General features: G+C 46.4%; 1 protein-coding gene across 3 annotated transcripts in view; it reads left to right on the forward strand.

Annotated features, from left to right (window-relative positions):
* Positions 1–21,133, forward strand: part of MIDEAS (mitotic deacetylase associated SANT domain protein) — an 86,005-nt gene extending 64,872 nt beyond the window's left edge. For all 3 annotated transcript variants that reach the window (XM_034769217.1, XM_034769219.1, XM_034769218.1), the window contains 10 exons: positions 51–396; positions 891–957; positions 4,373–4,515; positions 11,532–11,635; positions 12,906–12,981; positions 14,010–14,098; positions 17,782–17,931; positions 18,450–18,608; positions 19,032–19,243; positions 20,724–21,133. In XM_034769217.1, coding sequence (XP_034625108.1) covers positions 51–396; positions 891–957; positions 4,373–4,515; positions 11,532–11,635; positions 12,906–12,981; positions 14,010–14,098; positions 17,782–17,931; positions 18,450–18,608; positions 19,032–19,243; positions 20,724–20,928 — 1,551 coding nt within the window. In that variant the 3' untranslated portion in view covers positions 20,929–21,133. The remainder of the gene's footprint in view (positions 1–50; positions 397–890; positions 958–4,372; positions 4,516–11,531; positions 11,636–12,905; positions 12,982–14,009; positions 14,099–17,781; positions 17,932–18,449; positions 18,609–19,031; positions 19,244–20,723) is intronic.
* The last annotated feature ends 679 nt before the right edge of the window (positions 21,134–21,812 follow it).

Here is a 21,812-nt window from a genome sequence, read left to right on the forward strand (position 1 = left end):
GAGAACCCCTGGTTTAGAAGTTTGTATTAAAAAGATATTTCTTTTTGTAGCATGAAGATGCTGTTCCAAAGGAAGAATCAGAGGGCTTTTCCCGGAAACCAAAGCAGCGCCCAAGACCTGAGCCACTCTTCATACCACCAAAAGCAGGCACCTTCATTGTCCCTCCAGTCTATTCCAACATCACTCCATATCAGAGCCACTTACGCTCACCTGTGCGCCTTGCAGATCACCCTTCAGATAGGAACTTTGAGCCTCCTCCTTACACACCTCCACCGATTCTCAGCCCAGTGAGAGAAGGATCTGGGCTGTATTTCAATGCTATTCTCTCTGCTAGTGGTCTCTCAATTCCACCTCCAATGACCCCTAAAAGTACTCACAGAACTCTGCTGAGATCTAGTAAGTTCCTTTCTTTGTCTTGTTGGGAGTGGGAGGCTGAGTGCCAACATGAAGGAAATTATGGCTCTCTTAGACAGTTATGGATAGCTGGATGTGGAGCTTCCTGTTGGGAGACTCTGGGAAGTAGAATGTAGCAGAAGTGATGCTGCCATATTTGGAGATGTACACCATTGATCTCCTGCACCCACTACTAACTTCCTAAAGAAAAGATTTAGTCTTGAAAGAGTTAGTTGTTCTCTCAAGCATGGGATTAGTTTAGCTGAAGTATGAGAAAGAGTTTGCTTTAAGGGATGGGTTACTATAATGAAAATGGTGGACCAGAATGAAATGGTGGGTGAAAATTCAAAAATCCCTCTTCAGCTTACTGTTCTTTAGAAGTTGAGTGCCTGTTTTGGGTGATGGAAAGTCTGTGGTCCGATGTGTTCACACACTTCCACATCTGGCCCAAACATAAAATTGATGAGTTTTGAGCAAGTCTGTTGCTTGTCTTACAGATAGTTCAGAAGTCACGCCTCCCATCCTTTCAGTAATGGGGGAGGCCACCCCAGTCAGCATTGAACCGTAAGTATCAATACAGTCATACAAAATCCATCTCCTTGCTTGATGGCAAGCATGTATTCCTTACACGGCTTACAGATTTAGGAGGATAAGAAAGTGCTGCAGGGTCCCCTTTTGTTGGTTTATCTTTTAGAAACGTTCAAACTCACTCCTATCAGTGTCTTTTTATTAAAAGTGTAGGGTTTTCTTTTTTTAAAATTGAGGCAGAGTAAATCTATTGATGATCCACGCACTAAATATAATTTCTTATGGTCCACTGAACAGTTGCCACAGTGGTAACTATTTTCCATCACTACTGTTTAGTTGCTGGGCTGAATTTGAACTACTGTAGTTAACTAAAGGTGATAGGGTCACTATGTCATTCCGCCATGCGTAAACATTATTATGCATGTTGTTTACTAGAGTTAGGAAATATTGCTTCTTAAAGGGAAGGCAAAGCACAGAATGGACAAACATAGTTAATTTTCAGAATGTAACCAGCTTCAGGAACAAATTCATAGGGTTCTTTTTTCTTTTCTTTTCTTTTCTTTTCTTTTCTTTTCTTTTCTTTTCTTTTCTTTTCTTTTCTTTTCTTTTCTTTTCTTTTCTTTTCTTTTCTTTTCTTTTCTTTTCTTTTCTTTTCTTTTCTTTTCTTTTCTTTTCTTTTCTTTTCTTTTCTTTTCTTTTCTTTTCTTTTCTTTTCTTTTCTTTTCTTTTCTTTTCTTTTCTTTTCTTTTCTTTTCTTTTCTTTTCTTTTCTTTTCTTTTCTTTTCTTTTCTTTTCTTTTCTTTTCTTTTCTTTTCTTTTCTTTTCTTTTCTTTTCTTTTCTTTTCTTTTCTTTTCTTTTCTTTTCTTTTCTTTTCTTTTCTTTTCTTTTCTTTTCTTTTCTTTTCTTTTCTTTTCTTTTCTTTTCTTTTCTTTTCTTTTCTTTTCTTTTCTTTTCTTTTCTTTTCTTTTCTTTTCTTTTCTTTTCTTTTCTTTTCTTTTCAGTAATGGTAACTGAGTTAGCAAAACAAAGGGGAGCCTTTAAACCTAAAAATATAAATTGCATTAATCATTTTCTCCCTACTTTATCTTGCTACTATCTGGTGATTCTAGAACTTATAGCAACTGGTGCTGAAAATGGTTTAACTACTGTTGTACATGAGATGGAAACATTTTCAGCACCTTTGCAAATTCCATCCAATATGGGGCTTGGTCTACACTTAAAACTTATATCAGCATAACTATGTTAGTCAGGAGTGTGAAAAAACACACTCCTGACCGTCATAGCTATGCTGATTAAACCACCAGCATAGGCATAGCTGTGGTGACAGAAGTCGACATAGCTATTGAGACAGTGATGTTCCTGTTGGTGTATGCTGCATCAACACTAGGGCATAGGCTCCGTAGTGTAAACGTAGCCCCTGTCATGCTTTCTTCAACCATTTTGTTGTTAATCACTTGTTAAATTGTTTCACACCAATGCAATGGAACCTGGTGTTGACCACTATTGTCATCAAGAGATCAATTTCTTTATCTAGATCATGGCCTTTGAGTCACAAAATATGTAATTTGGGTCAAATTCTCAGTTTGGTGTAATTTATTAAATCAGTAGAATTGTGCCAGCAAAGTATGTGATCCTTCATTGGAATTTGTGAAACTTTATCTTTGGAGGTTTCGGGTTGCAGTCAGATTCATCATTTTGCTTAAGCTTTTATGGCCAAAAATTTCTTGCGCTTTTGTTTTAAGCGGAACAAGCATTGGAAAGGTCAGGTTGAAGACTAAAAGTAATGGTTATTTTCTGTGCCTACTTGTAAAATGTTTGGCATCATAGGGCATTGTGGTGTGGGGCCCTCTGGTTCAGTTAGGTCCATATCTGCAAATCAGCCTCTGAAAGGTAGATTTGAGATCTTCATTGTGGGTATGTAGTGACTTGTTTTTTTCCAGCAATATTACCCATTGAGGGTGTTCTTGATGCTTTTTCGTTCTCCTGGGCCCCCAAACTTTTTTTTTCTTTTTTCTAATCTGTTCTTGGCCCGATGTAGTCCCCCTTTAAAACTGATCAGATTATCTAAATATATCAAAATTGCAGTTTAACATTTTCATGGTTTCGTATAAGGTAACTTGTCACACTTAACATTTATCTTCTGTATCAATGTCTTCATGAGTTCCCTTTCCAGTGCTAATTCCACTTACCTGCCTTACCCCTCCTCATGACCTGCATGGCTTGATAGAGCAGGTAATGGGGACAATTCCATTTCAAGGAGTGGGATGCAAGGATCTATCTTGCAATCTTTCTTGGGGCCCCAATTCTGCAAAAACACACATGCTTAACTTTTCTACTTGGCCCAGTCGTGTTTACAACCCTGAGAAGTTCCACTGAAGTTAAGCTAGTATGTGCATAAGTGTTTACACGCTCAGGGCACTGGGCATTATCAATAACTGTTGCAAGTAGTAATGTAATTGGTCTTTAGACTAACAGAGCGTTATTCATCCCATCTCTGAAATAAATTCTTTTGCAGCATAATAGCTTTTCTTGGAAACAGATTTCTTGAGCACTGTAACCGCCTGTGCTGTGACATTCAGCCTCACCTCACCTCCCTGCAGATGGCAGATCTGTGTATGCCTGATAATGTGATTCTAATTCTAAATCCTTTCTTGGAACTAATTTTTAAAAAAAGGAGGAAAAGATGACAGGAGTCATTTTTATTCTGTAGAAAAGATATTTTTAGTGTGATCTACTAATTTTTATTCTTGGGTCTGCCAGCACGTGACCATAGTTCATACTTACTCTATACTTTGTTTTGAGTTGCCTGTTTGTGGTTCAGTTGCTCACTCTATCTCAGCATCTGTTAATGCTGCTCAGTAAGTCAAATGATGGCAGAGATATGAAGTAGGAAAGAGGGTAGTCAAAGGTTGTGCTCATATTTGGACTCATGAAATAGTACAGTGTGTAGTTGTGCTCAATGGGGCTGGTTGTGGATTTTCTTCTCCTTTCCTCCTGTAATCAAATCTCTCTGTTGACTTCAAGTCTGGGTAGCACCGCTTCTGTCCTGTACATTGATCAGCTAGGAGAACCAAGGGAAAACTACTAGAACCTAATACACTGCTTGAATGGTCTTGATTTGTATTAGAGCTGGGTGCTTTGTAAGTAATCAGACCTCAGATTAGAGACTGAGTTGAAGTTCAGCAGTTCTAAGGGACCCTCTCGTTAAATAGAACAACATAATTAATAAAACAACACTAGAAATTGGTGATAGGGCACAGAGCCTTTCGCCTCTAGTTCACCGTCTTAGGTTTGACTCAAGTAGTACTAGTTACTGAATGTTGTTCTTGCCTTATGGCTATCACGTGGCCTATGTTTTAATCTCTTTGGGATCGATTGTGTTTTTAGAAGATAGGTGCCTTCTAGATATTTTGAGGTGGTCATTGTCATTATTTGTTCTCCATTTCCCAGGCGAATCAACGTGGGATCCCGGTTTCAAGCAGAAATCCCTGTGCTCCAAGACAGATCTTTGGCATCAGCTGACAAGCATAAGGCGGACGTGGTGTGGCAGCCATGGGGGGACCTGGAAATCAACCAAACTACTCAAGAGAATGGTAAGGGTCTGGAGAGATTGGTAAATGGACCCCAAACAAAAAGTAGCAGCTTTGGTAGGGTAGCTGTGTCCTCTACCTTTAGGCTCCATTTTAAATAACTTCACACTACTGATCAAGTGTCAAGTTTCACTGAGTGTTGTTGAAAACTTCTTGTGGAAAATTATGGAGACCAAGGATTCATAGACCTGAAAGGGCAGAAGGGACAAATTAGATCATTGGCTGAGTGAAGCAAGGCATTACATTCAACTCTGTGTTGGCAGTGTTGCTGTAGCTGTGTTGGTCCCAGGATATGAGAAAGAAAAGGTGGATGAGGTAATATCTTTTATTGGACCAACTTCTGTAGGTGGAAGGTATGAGCTTTTGAGCTACGGAGAGCTTTTCAGGTCTGGGGAAGGAAGCAGAATATCTCAGGGCTCATCTACTCTTAAAATGCTGCAGCGATGCAGTTGCACTGCCTACACTGACAGGAGGGGTTCTCTCCCCTCGGTGCAAATAATCCATCTCCCAGAGAGGCAGTAGCTAGGTCGTGGGGAGAATTCTCTCTACAGCGGGGGTTTAGGCCTGTTTAATTGTATCACACAAGGGTGTGGATTTTTTGCACCTGTGAATGACCTAGTTACACTAATCTAATTTTCTAGTGTAGACCAGGCCTGAGCTAATTATAAGTTGGGAGAGATTGTTAAATGGAAGAGGTAACATGGGAGTCGATCACTTGAAATGAAGTGGGCAATTGGGAGTTAGATTGTTATGCATGAAGGGTTGAAGTGGGCAATTAAGGGTAGCTGGCTGTGTGGTGTGTTACAAATTGTAATAAGCCATAAAACCAGTTTCAGAGTAGCAGCCGTGTTAGTCTGTAAAACCAGTGTCCCTGTTAAGTCCATGGCTTTTGGTGTCTAGCAGAGTTACGAATTTAAGTTCCCGGGCTCACCTTTTGGAGGTGTTCTCCTCAAGGGAAACCTGCACTAGCATTGAAAGGTCAAATGTGAAGTGATCACTTTGTGAAAAGAGTTTGCCCACAGGTGATAGGAGTATTTGTCTTTTATCATTTTTCTGTGTGAGTTCATTTGAGAGTGTAGCGATTTTCTGGTTTCACAAACATAGTTGTTGGGGCATTTGATGTACTGGATGAGGTATGCTACATGTTACAATAAGCATGTGTAGCACCCATGAATCTTGAAAGGTGTGTTGTGGGTAGTATTGATCATCATAGCTAGGGTTACCATATTTTGTGCCTCCCAAAGGAGGACACTCCACGGCCCCCGTCCCCGCCCCCAGCCCCGTCCCCGCCCCCTCCCCTGCTTCCCGCGAACATTTGAGTCGCGGGAAGCCTGAAGCAGGTAAGGGGGAGTGTGGGGGGAGGAGGCGCGGCCCAGGCTGGGCCCGGCCCCCGGCCGACCACCCCCAGCCCGCCCAGCACTGCGGTCCCCGGCCCGGCCCCCAGGCCCCCGGCACCGCACCGCTGGTCCCCGCCGGAGCCCCCGAGCCCCCGGCCCGGCCCCGCCGGAGCCCCCGGCCAGGCACCGCACCGCCCGCCGGCCCTGGAGCCCCCGGCCCAGCCCCCANCCTGTATTGCTAAGCCAAAGTACTTGGTGGAGTAAGAGGAGGCCCTGAGAAATAAACCTTGGTATCAGAGGCCTAGTATGAGGCCTAAGGCCTGAACTAAAGTAATGGTCAAGACTTTGCTAACATGAAGCAAAGTTAAGCTGTGAGCAAGAGGCAGGCCCTGCTCACAGAAGTTGGCAAGGAAAGGGCTGATGTTGCAGAAATATATATTCACCTAGCAAAGTTACAGTATAAACATGGTACCAAGACATACCATACGGGAACATTCCACAGATAACATGGAACAGGCCAACCCATCCCAATGACAGGGGCAAAAGGGTAAAATGATGGATAGAGTTGTTTTGATCGAACCAACATGTACAAGGTGAGAGGCGGCACCTTACTGCATAGAGGGGTTGAACCTCAGTATGTCAGGAGTGATGTGTAACTTGTTTGTACCTGTGTATAAAAATGGATCCCTGGGGTGGTGTCTTTGTCCGGCCACGGGGGCAGTGGAAAGTCCCGCCACTGAGCTGGGTCCTTGCCAAGAGGCATCTATTAGCAATATGCCCGGTAGACTAAGTAATCTACGGGGAACTGCAATTGTGTCCGAGATCGCAATAAACCTGGCCGAGGTGCCTTTGTACCTTACTAGACTCTGTGGTTATTGGGGGTTCTCGTCGGGTCTGCTGTGTCAGCTATCTGCAGAGCTGGGGCAGCACACAGAGGGAACACACGCACGCAGCCGAGTGATATCAACAGGAGAAAGCAGAAGCACCACACCGGTAGCATCTCACAACAACTCTCAGCCTCGACCGGTTCAGTGTTCCGAACAATGCGAGAAAGCCTTTGAAACACTAAAGGAACGGCTCACACGGGAATCCATCCTACGACACCCAGACTTCCAGAAGGAATTTATACTGCAAACTGACGCATTGGAAGCGGGCTTGGGGGCTATCCCAAGAAGTAGACGGGGAGGAACACCCAGTGCTATACCCGAGTCGTAAACTGTTCCCTCGGGAACAACATTATTCGACAATAGAGAAAGAGGCTCTGGCGGTACAATGGGCCATCGACTCCCTGCGTTATTACCTGCTGGGGAATAACTTTAAGTTGATCACGGCTCACGCCCCCCTACGGTGGATACACACTATGAAGGACGCGAACCCCAGGATTATACGGTGGTACCTCTCCCTCCAACCCTACGACTTCCGGGTGTTCCATCGCCCTGGTAAGGCCCACACTAATGCGGATTTCTTCTCCAGGCAAGGGGAGAGGGGGGAGGGGGTGGACCAACCCGGGGGATCCTTCTTAAGAGGGGGGCGGTATAGCCCCGGCAGCGCCAGACAAGTAGGTCTGTCGACGGAAGTCCCGCCTCGCTCGCACTGGGCATGCTCCAAATGCTCAGGGAGTATAAAAAGAGGGAACTCAGCTCAGTCTGGGCGGGCGGCCGCAGGAGAAGCCCCTATAGGGAGAGCGCTGGCCGAGGACCAGCCTGAACTCCTGAAGCGACCGGGAACCGAGGCCTCTCCAGGCCGGTGCGAAGCCCCACTGCGGGAGGAACCAGAGGAGGCAACCGACTCTGAGACTCGCAGCGAACCAGGGGACCCATGGGAGACCCCAACGGCTGAGCTGGTTGGAAGCGACCCTGGGGGAGTGAGGACTGGTATCTCGGCCCCGGTAAGCCTCAGCGTGTTTCAGTAGGACACCCCTCACCCCCCCCCCCGCTGAGTCAGTAACAAGGTCCTACTGCCCTGTGATGAGGGCTGATTCCCTGGACTCCGGCCACTAGGCCGTGCTGCCCTGGGACGCGGGGGTTAAACCCTCACAGGGGCGCATGGGGACGCTGGCCGGTCAGGTACCAGGATTAGCTGGGCACACAGGACACGCCCCGCAGGGAGCCGCACCTGGCACACGGCTGCTACCTGCTCCAGGGTCAGGCCTTGTTCCTGGCACTTCCTGGGCGCGCAATGAGCAAAGTGCACAGGCTGTTTGCAGGGGCTGCCGGCCGGCTCGCCCGCTCCTTCCCCGAGGCCAGAGGGTGAGACCCCTCCCCAGGGCAGGACCCATGGGCCTGGCTGTCGCTCTGGGGGTCTGTTGGTGCCTCCTGGGGGCAGTGGCTGCTGGGGGTGAGTATGGGAGGGGCTGGGGAGGGACTGAGGCCCGGGGACCCAGGGCCCAGCTGTACCGTGTCCCCTGGCGTCTGCAGGGGGCAGTGAGGCGGAAGGGCGGCCGTGCAGAGCCCCAGGGGCCCTAGGGCTGGCTCTGGTTCACGCACCCCAGGAGGGTCGAGGTATCACCCAAAGCCAGGGGCCCTTTTGAGAAGTGTGGGCCGGGTACTAGCCCCCCTGCTGTGTCGGGCCCAGCCCAGCCTGGGGCTGGGGGTTCATTGGGGCTGGAGAATTCTCCCGCCAGCAATAACAGCTGCACGTCCCTGCCAAGATTCACGGGGCTGCCGGGAGCGGGCACAGCCGGTGGGCAGGCGCTGGACGTAAGCAGCAGAGTTTTACAGTGAGGGGAATTAACCGCTGGAACATCTGCCCCAGGGCCGTGGAGGACTCGCCATCCCTGGCGGTTTGTGAACCAGGACTGGCTGCTTGTCTGTAACATCTGCTCCAGGGATAACGTAGGGGCTGTTCTCTGGCCTGGTGTCGTACGGGGCAGACTGGTGATCACAGGGCCCTGCTGCCGTGGGATCACGGGAACGTCCTCGGGGAGATGTGGGCTCATTCCCTGGCTCTGCCATCAGCTGCCTCAGACAGTGGTGCGCAAATTTAGGGTTACCATATTTTGTGCCTCCCAAAGGAGGACACTCCACGGGCCCACGGCCCCACCCCCAGCCCCGCCCCTGCCCCCACTCCGCCCCCTCCCCAAAGTCTCCGCCCCCTCCCCTGCTTCCCGCGAACATTTGAGTCGCGGGAAACCTGAAGCAGGTAAGGGGGAGTGTGGGGGGAGGAGGCGCGGCCCAGGCTGTCCCCGGCCCTGGGGTGCCAGCCCTGGGCCCGGCCGACCACCCCCGGCCCGCCCAGCACTGCGGTCCCCGGCCCGGCTCCCCCCCCCGATTTTCCCGGACATGTCCGGCTTTTTGGGCTTTCCCCCCGGACGGGGATTTGGAGCCCAAAAAGCCGGACATGTCCGGGAAAATCCGGACGTATGGTAACCCTAATCATAGCAGTGGAGATACGTCTGCAGGTTTTGCATCTGTTGTTCCAGCAACAGAAGTTGATCCAATAAAAGGTATTACTTTACTTACCTTGTCTCCTTCAATTCTATGGCATTTCTTTGTATGTAATATAACTTTTGTATGTTGTATCAGATCAATTCCAAAATTTCAGGGAATGTTCCAGGCATCAATGGGCAGAACCCTATAGATTTTGGTGAAAAGTGGAAAAACTGAAAGAGGGAAACGGGGGATACCTGGAGTTCTAGCATCTGGGTAGCACCCAGCCCCTTCAACCACCTGTTCAATTGTCTGAAGATCAAAGAACCAGTTGATGGCAGCCAGCTATTGACACCTTCCAGCATAACAGTAGCTCCCATCTCAGCTCTGCTCATCCTCCCACTACAGTTTAAAAATATTGACACCTAAATGACTTCTCTCCCAGACAGAGGGAAAAGGAATAAGATGGGGGAATGGGGCTTACATAGAGTACCTGGCATGGAGGGGAGACTTGGGGACATTGGTGTCCGAGGAGGGAGACATGGGGGGCACACACAGCCCATGGCATGGGGCAAGTTTCCCATCTCCCAGGGGAATGCTCTAATTACTAGACTGTAGAGTCATTTTCATTATTTCTCTGGCCAAATGGCTATCCATTGTCATTCACAGTGGCAATTCATAGTCATTCATGGATAGCTGTTTGGCCAAAGAAATAATGAGAATGACTACAGTGTGGTTAGGGTACTCACCTGGGAGGTGGGAGAGCCAAGTTCAAGTCCCTACTCCAATGACTATTTATAAAAAGTGGAACAAGTGGAGAAATTGAGAATGCCCCACACCAGAATATCACATAGCCTAATGGCTAGGGCTTTCTCATGCAATGTGGGAAGCCCAAGTTCAAATCCCATTTCTGCATCAGGCAGGGGGGGATTGCATCTAGGGACAGGTCTACAACTAAAACTTAGATTGACCCCTAGCTACATTGCTCAGGGGTGTGAGAGACTTAGTTAAGCCAACGTAAGCCCCAGTATAGACATTGGTAGCTCAGTGGAAGAATTCTTCTGTTGACCTAGCTACTGTCTCTTGAATAATAATTCTATCGCTGTAGCAGGTGTGCACGCTACAATGGTGTAGCTGTAGCGCTCGTGTAGTCTCAGGGTCCCACATCCCAGGTGAGTGCCTCAACAAGTGGGTTAAAGTTATAAGGGAGGTGGTGGCACCACCACTTTCTCCCCCATCCATTTTGTCAGCGCAGTCCTCCTTCCCTTTGCTTTTGTCAAAATGCTGGAAAGTGGAAACGAAGATGTTGTTTGATTCGCTGAAGAATTTTGAAAAATGCCTTTTTTGACATAGCTGGGTCTGCATTAGAGGTTTTTCTGGCATAGATGTGCCAGCTAGGGGATGTGATTCTCCTCCCCACCCCCACCCCTAGCCAACAGAGCTGTGCCAACAAACTATGTAGGGCAGTGGTTCTCAAACTAGGGCCGCCACTTGCTCAGGGAAAGCCCCTGGCGGGCCAGGCCAATTTCTTTACCTGCCGCGTCCGCATGTCCCTCGGCCTGTGCTGCTTCCTTCAGCCTCCATTGACCTGGAGCGGCAAACCGCGGCCACTGAGAGCCGCGATCAGCCAAACGAACAGACGTGGCAGGTAAACAAACCAGCCCAGCCCACCAGGGGCTTTCCCTGAACAAGCGGCGGCCCTAGTTTGAGAACCACTGATGTAGGGTAGAGCTGGCCTGAATCCTGGGTTTGTTCACTTACTGAAGCAGTAGCTCTTGACCAGCCTTTTCTGGAAAAAGAAGGAAATGGTATTTGCACGTTCATTCGGATTTGTATTTTCTCGCCTTGCTCCCATAGTGTTCTTAAATGCTACCCTAGAGAGGAAATACCTTCCACCTTTCCCGTCCCTCCCCCCAAGTAAGAGGGAAATTCAACATTGAGATTAATTCAGTCTTGGCTCTCTTCCCTTCCCTTTAGTCCTGCATTATTATATCTTATCCGAACATTACCTGGATTCACCATCCTTTCTTAGAGTGAGAGGGAGTTCAAGTTCTGTGATCATTCAATCTTATGTTCTTTCCTGGTTTCTCTAGTTTTGACTGGAAAGGACCAATTAGGATAAAATAATGCAAATCCTACTGTTGCCCAAGATATACGTGGGCACTAGCTCATCGAAAACTATGCTGAGACCCTCACCAACTAAGCTGATTGAATAGGGGAAAAAATAGCAACTACTTTTCTGTTTCTTAATCTGATCTTTTGCTTCTTCCACCCCATTTCTTTTTTTGGTTTGATGGCACTTTCCTGGTAATAGTGGAAAATCTGCTAACTGCTGCCTGTTCAAGTATTTTTCCTGGGGCTGGTACCAATCAGGAGCTGGCGCTGCACGTCTTGCATGAAGCAAAGGGAAACATTCTGGTGAGTCCTCTTCAATCTTCTGTCTATCTTTTGAGATTGTGGGAAGAGACCTTAATGATCACTATAATCAAGGACTGATTGCACAAGCAAGAAGCTTATTTGAAAGAAGGAAGCTTGCAAAGCACTACACAGTTCTGCCAATACATCTGAATCCTAATGCTCATCACCTCTTCCTGTCGCTATTCCGAACGTGGCCCCGCACAGCTCTGCTGATGCACCTCTATTTTGACCTGCACCATCCTCGCTATTTCAGTCTTTGGCCTCTCCTAAGCAGAGACTGCTAAAAATGTCGAACTGCATCAGACTGTATGTGGTTTCTGTTTTTAGCTTGCAGGGATCAAGTGGCTGAAATTGCTAAACTAAATTCACTTGCCATCTAAATTGGAAGCCAAGTCTCATTCGAGGGAACATTGTCTACTGGTTTTACAGCATGGGACTGGGAGTTAGGACTCCCAGGTTCAATTCTTGCATTTGTCACTGACTCTTTGTGACCTTAGGCAAGTCATGTAACCTCTCTTTGTCTATCTGTGAAATGGATATGCTTATCAACCTTGCAGCAGTTTGTAACCATTTATGTTTATAAAACACCGATTTCTTTGGTAAATGCTGTAAAATTGCAAAGTGTAGCTGTTTAGTGCACCAACCTTTCATAATCCTCTCTAACTTCAGGACAAATTGTAGCTATAGTTTTAAGTGCAAATAAAAAGTGGCTACAATTGAATGGCTTTATAGTCTCTGAGATAAATTTCTTCTGCTGAAGTGATCCTTCCATTTTATTTTGGAATATTGTTTACTCAAGTGAACTAAGATTTCTAAACCCGTTTCACTGGTGTCCTGAATCTGCAAAGGAGTGTGGCCAGTGGGAACTGGCTTTGTAAGAGAGCACATGCTACATGGGATCATCACTACACAAGAAAATACTTCTATAAGGCCTTTCATCTGTGGGAATTATAATCCTGTCTCTCAACACCTTTTATGAGCTAGAGTAGGTGAGTAGTATTTTACCCAATGTAGAGATGGAAAAGTGGAGGCATGGAGAGGTGAGGTCACTTGTCCAAGGTACCAGAGAGTCAAGATCGGAATGCTGGTGTCTTGACTCACATGTCGCTGTTCCAAATGCTAGAGCATAGGGTGGGAAAGAGAGCTTTTAATACAATTGACCTGCAGGTAGAGTATGATACTAAGGGGATTGCCTGATGTTCTTTGTTGTAATACCTGTATAAATTAGTGTCCTATATGAAGCTAATTCTGTTGTTGTACTGTCTCTTAGGCTACTTTGACCAAATTGCTGCTGAAGAGGCCAATGAGATCGCCACACCACCCACTGGCAGACTATCACTACACAGGTATGCTGAGGGGAACTCATCGCGGCTGCCTCTGCTTCCTTTGTAGCTGGCAGCCCTAGCTGCAGATAGGGATTTTTTTACCCTTTTGCACAGCAGGTGATGGTGGTTGTTGCTGCTCTTTTAATATTGATACAGTGTCATACTTTTTTTTTCTTTTTTCCAGGAAGCTTTATAGGAATCAGACATCGTCCCTTGCCTGGATGAGTGCAGTGGTGAATTGCAGGGATTCTTGCCTGCAGCTGTCATGATACTTAGGATTTGCTAGTGTGCTGCACACACCACAAGGCCATTAGTCACTGGGCCACTTTTTTGTATACCCAGGCTTGTCAAGGGACTAGATGTCTTCACAGAGAGCGATCACAGAAGGGAGGCTTATGGGTGATGGAATGACTGTCCAAATCTCAGAACTGCAACCTCTGTGGCATGAATTCATAGCAGGGAATTGAGAGAGAGTATTAGTGGGAGAATTTCCAGTCGCTAGTAACCTATGCTGCTTACAGTAGGATGTTAGAGAGTACAGAGACTAGCAGGTTATTGCATCTAATTGTTTCCTCTATGGAAGCAAAACTGCAGTGTCTGATGCAGCTGTGTCTGTCTGTCCCCTCACTCAATATATAACCAATTGCAAGATAGTATCTTTCGTGACCAAGGATGGCCCTAGGTAACCCTGGGAGACCTTGGTCTGGTGAGGGTAGAGAGAAGCTCAATAGCTCCATCTCTAACACGCAAAAATTACACGTCTGTTCACATTACAAGTACAACAGCTCTTTGACACTACCCGAGTACTTTCCACTGTGGCTGTATGGATAAAGAAAGAATGTGGGAGAGCAGAGCTAAGGGACATTCTGGATTGTGTGTTTTCTTGTTGGAGGTGAAAAAGTGTTTATTGTACTAAGACTACTTCAGATGTGTCATGAACTGCATATCGTTTGGGCTGGTTTTATTTAAAGGAAACCTAAAGAAAAAACAACTAGAAGACTAAAAGCTTGAAATGAAATAGGTTTCAGTTTAAACTTCTTTACTTATAGGATCAGACAGGTGGAAAGTTGATGAGAAGAAACTTTTCAACAAAGGCATTGCAATCTACAAGAAAGACTTTTTCCTGGTCCAGAAACTTGTAAGTTACTCTGCCAATTACTTAATGCACTGTGGAAGGGTTGACCTGAGCTGATGCAGTTGGTGCTGACAGTGACACCATCAACACAAAATATACTGCATTCCCTCTTGGGTGCTGTGGGTTTTTGTTTTTTCTTCCCTCCTCCTCTTTTCTCCCCCCCTCCCCCCCAAATTCCTTGGAGTGATTAAACTTAAAAAAAAAATTGAAAATATAGTGCTACTTATTGATCCCACCCCCAATTTATCAATCCAATCTTCCTCATTTAGCCCAGGGCACAGATCAATTACACAGAATATATTTATAAAATGATGGTAGTGCTCCAGTAACACTCAAGTAGCCCAGTTACAAAACTGAATGGGAAAAATTCCTATTGTGGTAAAATGGCTCATAGATTACTCCTGACAAAATTCTGTGCCCCTGCAGGGGTGCAGAATTAATATGGCCTCCTGTACAGAAAAATGCCAAAGAAATCTGCAGGGGGACATGCGCCTCTTTCCCTAGTAGTCCAGGCAGTGAGTCAGTTCCAATGTGCCTGGCCCTGGAGCAGCCTCAGAGACGCAAATCACTGCAGGGGGAGAGAGGTCGGGCGGGCGGGCGTGCCTGCGGGGGAGACGATCACCATCACGGGGAGGGGTCGGGCGGGCGTGCCTGTGGGGGAGACGATCACCATCACGGGGAGGGGCTGGGCGGGCGTGCCTGCTTGCCAACAAGCGAGAGAGACTCTGTCCCTCTTGCTTGCTACTGTGGCTCGCCAGGGGTGTGGAGGGATAGGTCTTTTTATTATGCAGGAAGAAGGCTCTTTCCTGCAGGCAGAAATGTAGCAGCCTGCCTGTGTAGTAACATTGTTAATATTCCTGTTGTTCCTTAACTGTTCCCGTTCTCAGTCAATTCTCCTAGGAGCCTAAAACCTGTGAAAGGTTTAGGTTCCTACATTGCCAGCATGATGTAAAGGATCCTTATGATAAATGACAGTAAGGGAATCAGCTAGGAAGGTCTATGTGCTTTCTCACTTTTTTCCTGTGCCAAAGTGGCACAGTGGGGTTAGATTACAGCTCAGGATTTATTTTACTTTCCCATTTAAAAAAAAAAAAAAAAAAGGTTTGAGGGCAAATAAAAAGTTTACCAAGCAGTCAATAAAAAGTCAGGACAATCAGAAGCAAGCACTTCCCAAAGTACCCAGCCAGGTCCAGGACAATGATTAGTATTGTCTGACTTTTTTATCTGTGGAAGTCTCTGAGCAATTTAAAATGACATTCTACTTTTTTGCTGTTTGGCGTTCTGTAATGTAATGAAAATCCGGGATTATAACTAGAATGCAGGGTATTAGTTACGAAGTGTTTGTAACTCAACTTTCATGTGTTTAGGAAATGCTGAATAGTTATTGTGACTTTTTTTCTGCATTGTAGTTTAAATAAATTACCAAAACAAGTGAAACTGATGTGATTATATTGCATTATTTTGATAAATAAAATATGCAGAATTTTTTGGTGCAGAATCCCCACAGGAATAATAATAAATGGATTTGTGATTGGTGAAATATCTAGTAGTTTTACTTCCAGTGATCTATAAAAATTAGAGACAGTAAAAATGTCCTTTTAGTACATGCCTCCTCTCCATTTTAACCCATCATGAAGATGTTTTCTTTGGAGGGAAAGCTACAGAAAAAAAGAAAGTCAGGAGTAGTTTTCAAATTTCTCATGAATAAATAACAAATATGCAAAACTTTGTATTAACTTGTGAAAGCCTAGGCATTAACAAAAGCTGATACTCTGCCTCCAAACTCTCAAATACGTCACAGATAGAAAATGTCTAATCGTTCCTGGGTCTGCTGATAATCATGTGTTTCCAGATGGGTACAGAAATAAAAAGCTCTGCAAGCCTTCCTCCCTATCTGTTAGACTTGCTTTCCGGTTGTTCCTTAGCTAATATGCTGTTGGAAACTAAATACCTCCCAGGAAGCTGCAAGTCTGCTCTGAGGCCTGACAATTCAATTGCGATGTTGTAGATACCCTTAGGGAGTGCCCATTTATCTTTGTATGTCTACATTGCAGCTGGTTGCGAGCCTCCCAACCTGGGTAGACAGATGCTCACTTCCAGGGCTTGAGCTTAATTAGCTCAAAATAGCAGTCTGGACGTTTCAGTTCAGTCTGCAGCTCGGACTTTTAAGTCTAGGGGAACACATGAGCGTGAAAGCCCAACCTCCAGCCACAACATCCACACAGTGTGTGTCCACCCATGCTGAGAGAGACTCCCTTACCTGCAGTGTAGGCATATCCTCGGGCTTGTCTACACATAAACCCCTACAGTGGCACTGCTCCAGCTACCCTGCTGTAGCGCTTCAATGAAGACACTACCTGTGTTGATCAGAGGGGTTCTCCTATCTGCATAGGGAGTCCACTTCCCTGAGAGGCAATAGGTAGGTCGACAGGAGAATTCTCCCGTCAACTTAATGCCGTCTAAACCAGGGGTTAGGTTGGTTTAACTATGGGTATGTCTACACTACGAAATTAGGTCGAATTTATAGAAGCCGGTTTTATAGAAATCGGTTGTATACAGCGGATTGTGTGTGTCACTCGCAGGGCCAGATTAACTCTTCTGTGCCCCGGGCCTATTGCACTTTGTGGGGTCCCTGTATACAAGTATTTTTCCTGGGAGGGAGTTTGGTGCATAAGGGGGCTGGGGCAGGGGACTGGGGTGCAAGAGGGGGTGTGGGGTCTGGGAAGCAGTTTGGGTGCAGAAGGGGATTCTGATCTGGGGCAGGGGGTTGAAGGTGGAGGAGGGGGTCCAAAGTGCAGGCTCCAGCCAGGAGGCATTTACTACAGGCAGCTCCCAGGCTGCGGTGCAGCGGGGCTCAGGCAGGCTGCCTACATGCTATGGCCCCACGCTGCTCCCGGAAGCAGCTGTGGGGAGGGGGACAGCATGTCTCTGTGCACTGCCTGCTCCCACAAGTAACCATAGCTCCCCTTGGCCGCTCCCCTTGGGAGCTGCAGGGATGGTGCTGAGGGCTGGGGGCAGCATGCGTAGCTGCCTTCTCCCTCCACACACACACCAGGGGTCACAGAGACGTGCTAGCAGCCAGCCGCTTGTGGGAGCAGCCTGTGGCCAGAGCATGCAGGCATCCTGCCTGAGCCGCCCCGCTGTGCTGTGGGACTTTTAGCAGCCCGGATTTGGAGATCACAGCCTGTGACTTATTTTTGCGGGGCCCCCCTTGAGCCAGGGTTCTGGGCGGCAGTCTCTAAAGCCCCTGCCTTAATCTGGCCCTGGTCACTCGGGTGTAGGTTTTTCAACCCCCAGAGAGACATAGTTATATCAACCTAATTTCCTAGTGTAGACCAGGTCTCAGTGCCAGTTCTGTCATCCTTGTGTTGACTAGTACCGTATTGTGCAAGTAGCCCCATTGAAATTTGTGGATTATTCAGTCTAAAGTGCTGCTCAGTGTGAGTAAAGGTGCCAGAATCTAGCCCTAAGTAATTCCAGTGGAGGCCAAAGAAAAGATTTGTTGGAAATGTAACACAGTGTAAAGAACTTAAAACAATTTTCATATAATAGAAAGATTTTGTTGGAAAAGAAAATTACAATGTAAAGTGACTTGTAATTACACCTTTTAATGAGTATTAATACACCTTTTAAAAGGAATTTTCCTCTTTTTTCTTCCCTTTTTAAATTTTTTTTTTAAACACCAGATAAAAACCAAGACGGTGGCCCAGTGTGTAGAGTTTTACTACACATACAAAAAACAAGTGAAAATTGGTCGGAATGGGACCTTAATCTTCGGGGACATTGATGCCACTAATGAGAAGTCTATGAAAGATGAAGCTGAGGTTGATATCAAGGTAACCACCCAACCCCCTTGCCTGCTTTTGGCTTCGGTGCCAAATGCAAACTTCATAGACTGAATCACAGTTCACTCTTTATAATTTTACTGATGCTACATATATACAAGAAATAATAAATATTGTCCTAACTGTTGCATAGATTCCTTAAGTAATTGTCTGATTAGAAACGCTTGTAATTCTAAGGCCATGTCTACACTGCCACTTATATCGGCAAAACTTTTGTCGCTCAGGGGTATGGAAAAAAACACCCCCTTGAACATAAGTTTTGCCAGCGTAAGTGCTGGTGTGCACAGCGCTCTGTCAGTGAGAGATGCTCTCGCTGCTCGTTGAGCTGGTTTTATTGTGTCGACAGGAGCGCTCTCTCCAGTTAGCATAATGCGGCTACATGAACGCTCTTACAGTTCATTAGGCTCAGCCTCCTATCCTTTTTCACATAATTACCTCGACCTGCCATAGAGCTGAAGCTCGAAGAAGAAAATACTAACTGTGTCTCTTTATCGTTTCTTCTTGTCAAGAGTTCGCATAGGTTTGCACGTGTTCTTCCTCCCAGAAAGGAGAATTACAATGAGGAACATACGCACGTGGAGGAAGTGTCTGAGAAGGAGGAAGAGTTGGATGATAGGAAGAGCACAGTGCCTCCCAAGGCCACGCAGACACTACAAGCCAATGAAGTGGTCAGTGTTGCACTGAACTGCATGTGCTTCCCCCCACCAGTCCTTTCTACACCCCCCGGTTAACAGTTTGGAAAATGTTGAATAAAGATAGACAGTTCCAGACAAAGTATCTTCAGCTTTAACTTTTCCTGGTGGAAGGAGCTTGAACTGGAATAACTCTGAGTATTACCAGCATCCAGATGGTGTTCTATATGACTTGATGGGCAGGGAGAGGTGGTGACTAAGAATGTGATGAAATCCTACGCAATGCCCTGGGACTGGTGCTCAGAGAGGAGGATGAGTGGCGCTAGAAATATCAGAGAGAGTTTCTCATTAGGGATGGCTTGGATTGGAATACTGTGGGGTCAGAGTTCAGCCAGCAGCCTTTATTCCAGAGATGCCTCTTTTTCAGTTTGCTTTAACAACTGTCTCTTTTCCATGTAGGTCAATGAGATCCTTATTTCAAGAACCGAGGAGTCTAATGCCCCAGGGGAAGCCAGCAGTAGGACTGTAAGGAAGCCTAAGGAGGCAGCAGTGAAGCCTCAAAAGACTCCTCCCCCAGTACAGAGGAGGAGACGGAAACCAAAGCCAAAACCAGACACACCCAGTAAAGCTCAGAACCAAGAGAACACGTTTCCATGTAAAAAATGTGGCAGGTAAGAGTAAATGCATTGACAATGACAATCACAGGAACGTTGTACTAAAGGAACATTAGCTTGAGAAGCAGTTTTTGTGGAGATGTACAATAAATTGTTGGAAATGGAGGCAATGATATGAACAGCTTACCACCACTGGTGCTGTCTTTCAGATTAGATCTTAAAAACAGTTGGTCCTTAATGACTCAAGGTTGTCAAAGGTCCCATAGTATTTTCATAATCATGGGCATATTAACCCAAGTGCCCTGAACAGATTACAACTTGGATGATCACATTCTGCGCTTCCTCTCTCCCCCCCCCCCCCCCCATGTATGCTTTAATGTTGCTGTGTGCTGCTGTTAAACGGCTGTACGTCCCATCTCAGCAGTGTTTACATTTCACTGGTGTGTGGAGAGATTCCTGTATAGCAGAAAAAGCACTTCAAGAACTTGTCAGATGACTAATACTATAGGCATGTAGCGCATTATCATTACGATATCAGCAAGTGCCAGGTAAGGGGTGAACAAATGGTTTGATTAAATTTACACAGGTCTCTTGTGCGTATCGTATGTATATTACTTTCCCTCTGTGACTCCAGCCAAGAAAGTTCAGTTTGCTGCCTAAATTGCTTAATCCCAAAGAATGACGAGTCTCATAATACCAGGAGTTCCTCACCATTTTAAATACAGAAGCAGGATTGGGAGGAGATGAGGAGAACCAGAAGGAATGACATCTTTATCTAATTCAGTCATCAGTGGTGGTGACAGGTTTCCACGGTGTGGGGGTCACTTAGCTGGCACTGGCAGGACACCTCTCCACTAGGCCCTGACGTAGCACAGCTTTGAGAAGTGTCACTGTTGTCTCTCTAGCCTGGACGCTCACAGGAGGAGAATCTTAATGGTGTTCAAGTCTATTTGGTGCCACTAAAATTGAGAAATTATTGCAGGGGAGAAGAGGATAGAGAGAGAATGGAAACCACAAAGGGCAAAAGGCAAAAAACATTGACCCTGGGGGGAGAAGTGCAAAAAAGAGAGCACTGGTCATTGTTTGCTTGCTGGCTTATTTATTTGTATTACAGTTGTGCCTAATAAACTGGGGGCCATTATTGCTCAGCAGTGTACAGATCCATAGTGAGAGGCGGAGCCTGCCTCCAAGAGCTTAGCATCTAAATGGACATGACAGATAAAGGCTGGGAGGGAAAATCAAGGCCTAGAGAGGTGAAATGACTGGTCCAAGGTCATACAACACATTGTCTGCCAAAAACAGAACCTAGGTCTCCTGAGTCCTAAGTTAGTGCCCCATCTACTGCACCACACCGCTGCGTACGGAATGGGAGTGAGAGCAGTCGTAGTTGTGGTAGTTCCATGTTGGTGGTGATACAGGGTCCTTCTCTGTAGTCTATAGACTTCAAACCAGAGATGCAACAACCCCTTTGGCAAGGGAGGGAAGAGGAGGTACGGAGAAACTGAGCAAACAGGTACATGTGTGTGTTCTTCCTCAGGGTCTTCTACAAGGTGAAAAGCCGCAGTGCTCACATGAAGAGCCATGCGGAACAGGAGAAGAAGGCAGCAGCATTGAAACAGCGAGAGAAAGAGGAGGAAGCGGCGGCAGCAGCAGCAGCGCAGCGGGAGGAGAGCAGTGACGAGGGGAGCAGCAGCAGTGACAGCAGTGGCAGTGGCAGCTCGGATGAGGATGGGGAGATTTAGCCATATCCCTGGGGAAGTCGAGGGAGTAGCAAGGCTGGACCCCACCTCTCTCTCGGTGTGTTTGCCTCCATTCCTGCACTTTCCTTATCTGGACTGAGTTATACTAGGCTTCTGTCCATTGCTGCCATTTCCTCATCCCACATTCTGCACCTCACCCTGTCAGTATAGACTGAGCCAAATCAGTGGATAAAGAGATTTGTGTGAACTTGGATATTCTTTTTTACAAATCAGATTTCTATTTTATTTATAAAGGTACCTGAGGTGCGTAATAGAACAATGTCATCAGGAGCGGAATTCAGTTCTCCTGCGGATCAGTCAGGGCTTTCTCCTTGTGCTTGCCAAGAATCATGGCAACGAGACTCTTGAGTACAAAGGCTTCCAGACCTGAGCAAGAAAAAGATGCTCTGCCCTGAGACTGTCTGCATCTAGTTACTGTGACACCGGTGTTTTGTAGTGATTTCCTTCCATAGCAAATTGCCTGTCACTGCCCTTCCTGCTTTCCTCTCCGAGTGCTATCCAGGCTCTTAGCAAGTTCTGTGGAAATATGAGACATACCCTGGGTCACTGTATGACAGAAGTGTGAGGGGGAGGGGTGAAGAACAATTCACCCCACCCCTTTCCTCTGAGAGGAGATTTCTATTTTCCTGTAGCAAGGGGATGCCTGATATTTCCTGTGCCATTAAGAGTTCAGTAGAGGACATATAGCATCCTGGGAGATAAGAGTAGCCACAAACCTTAAAGATCTGGCCACATTGTGTACAGGAAGCGAAGTAGTTATTGGGTCACTTTTAGAAGAATTTGCCCCCTCACAAGTGCAATTTGAAAGGCCTCTATCAATCACACCTGGCTTTAACTCATTACAAAAGGGAGCAAGGCTGTTAGGA

Source organism: Trachemys scripta, chromosome 4 (genome assembly GCF_013100865.1).
Source record: "Trachemys scripta elegans isolate TJP31775 chromosome 4, CAS_Tse_1.0, whole genome shotgun sequence".
Lineage (NCBI taxonomy): Eukaryota > Metazoa > Chordata > Testudines > Emydidae > Trachemys > Trachemys scripta.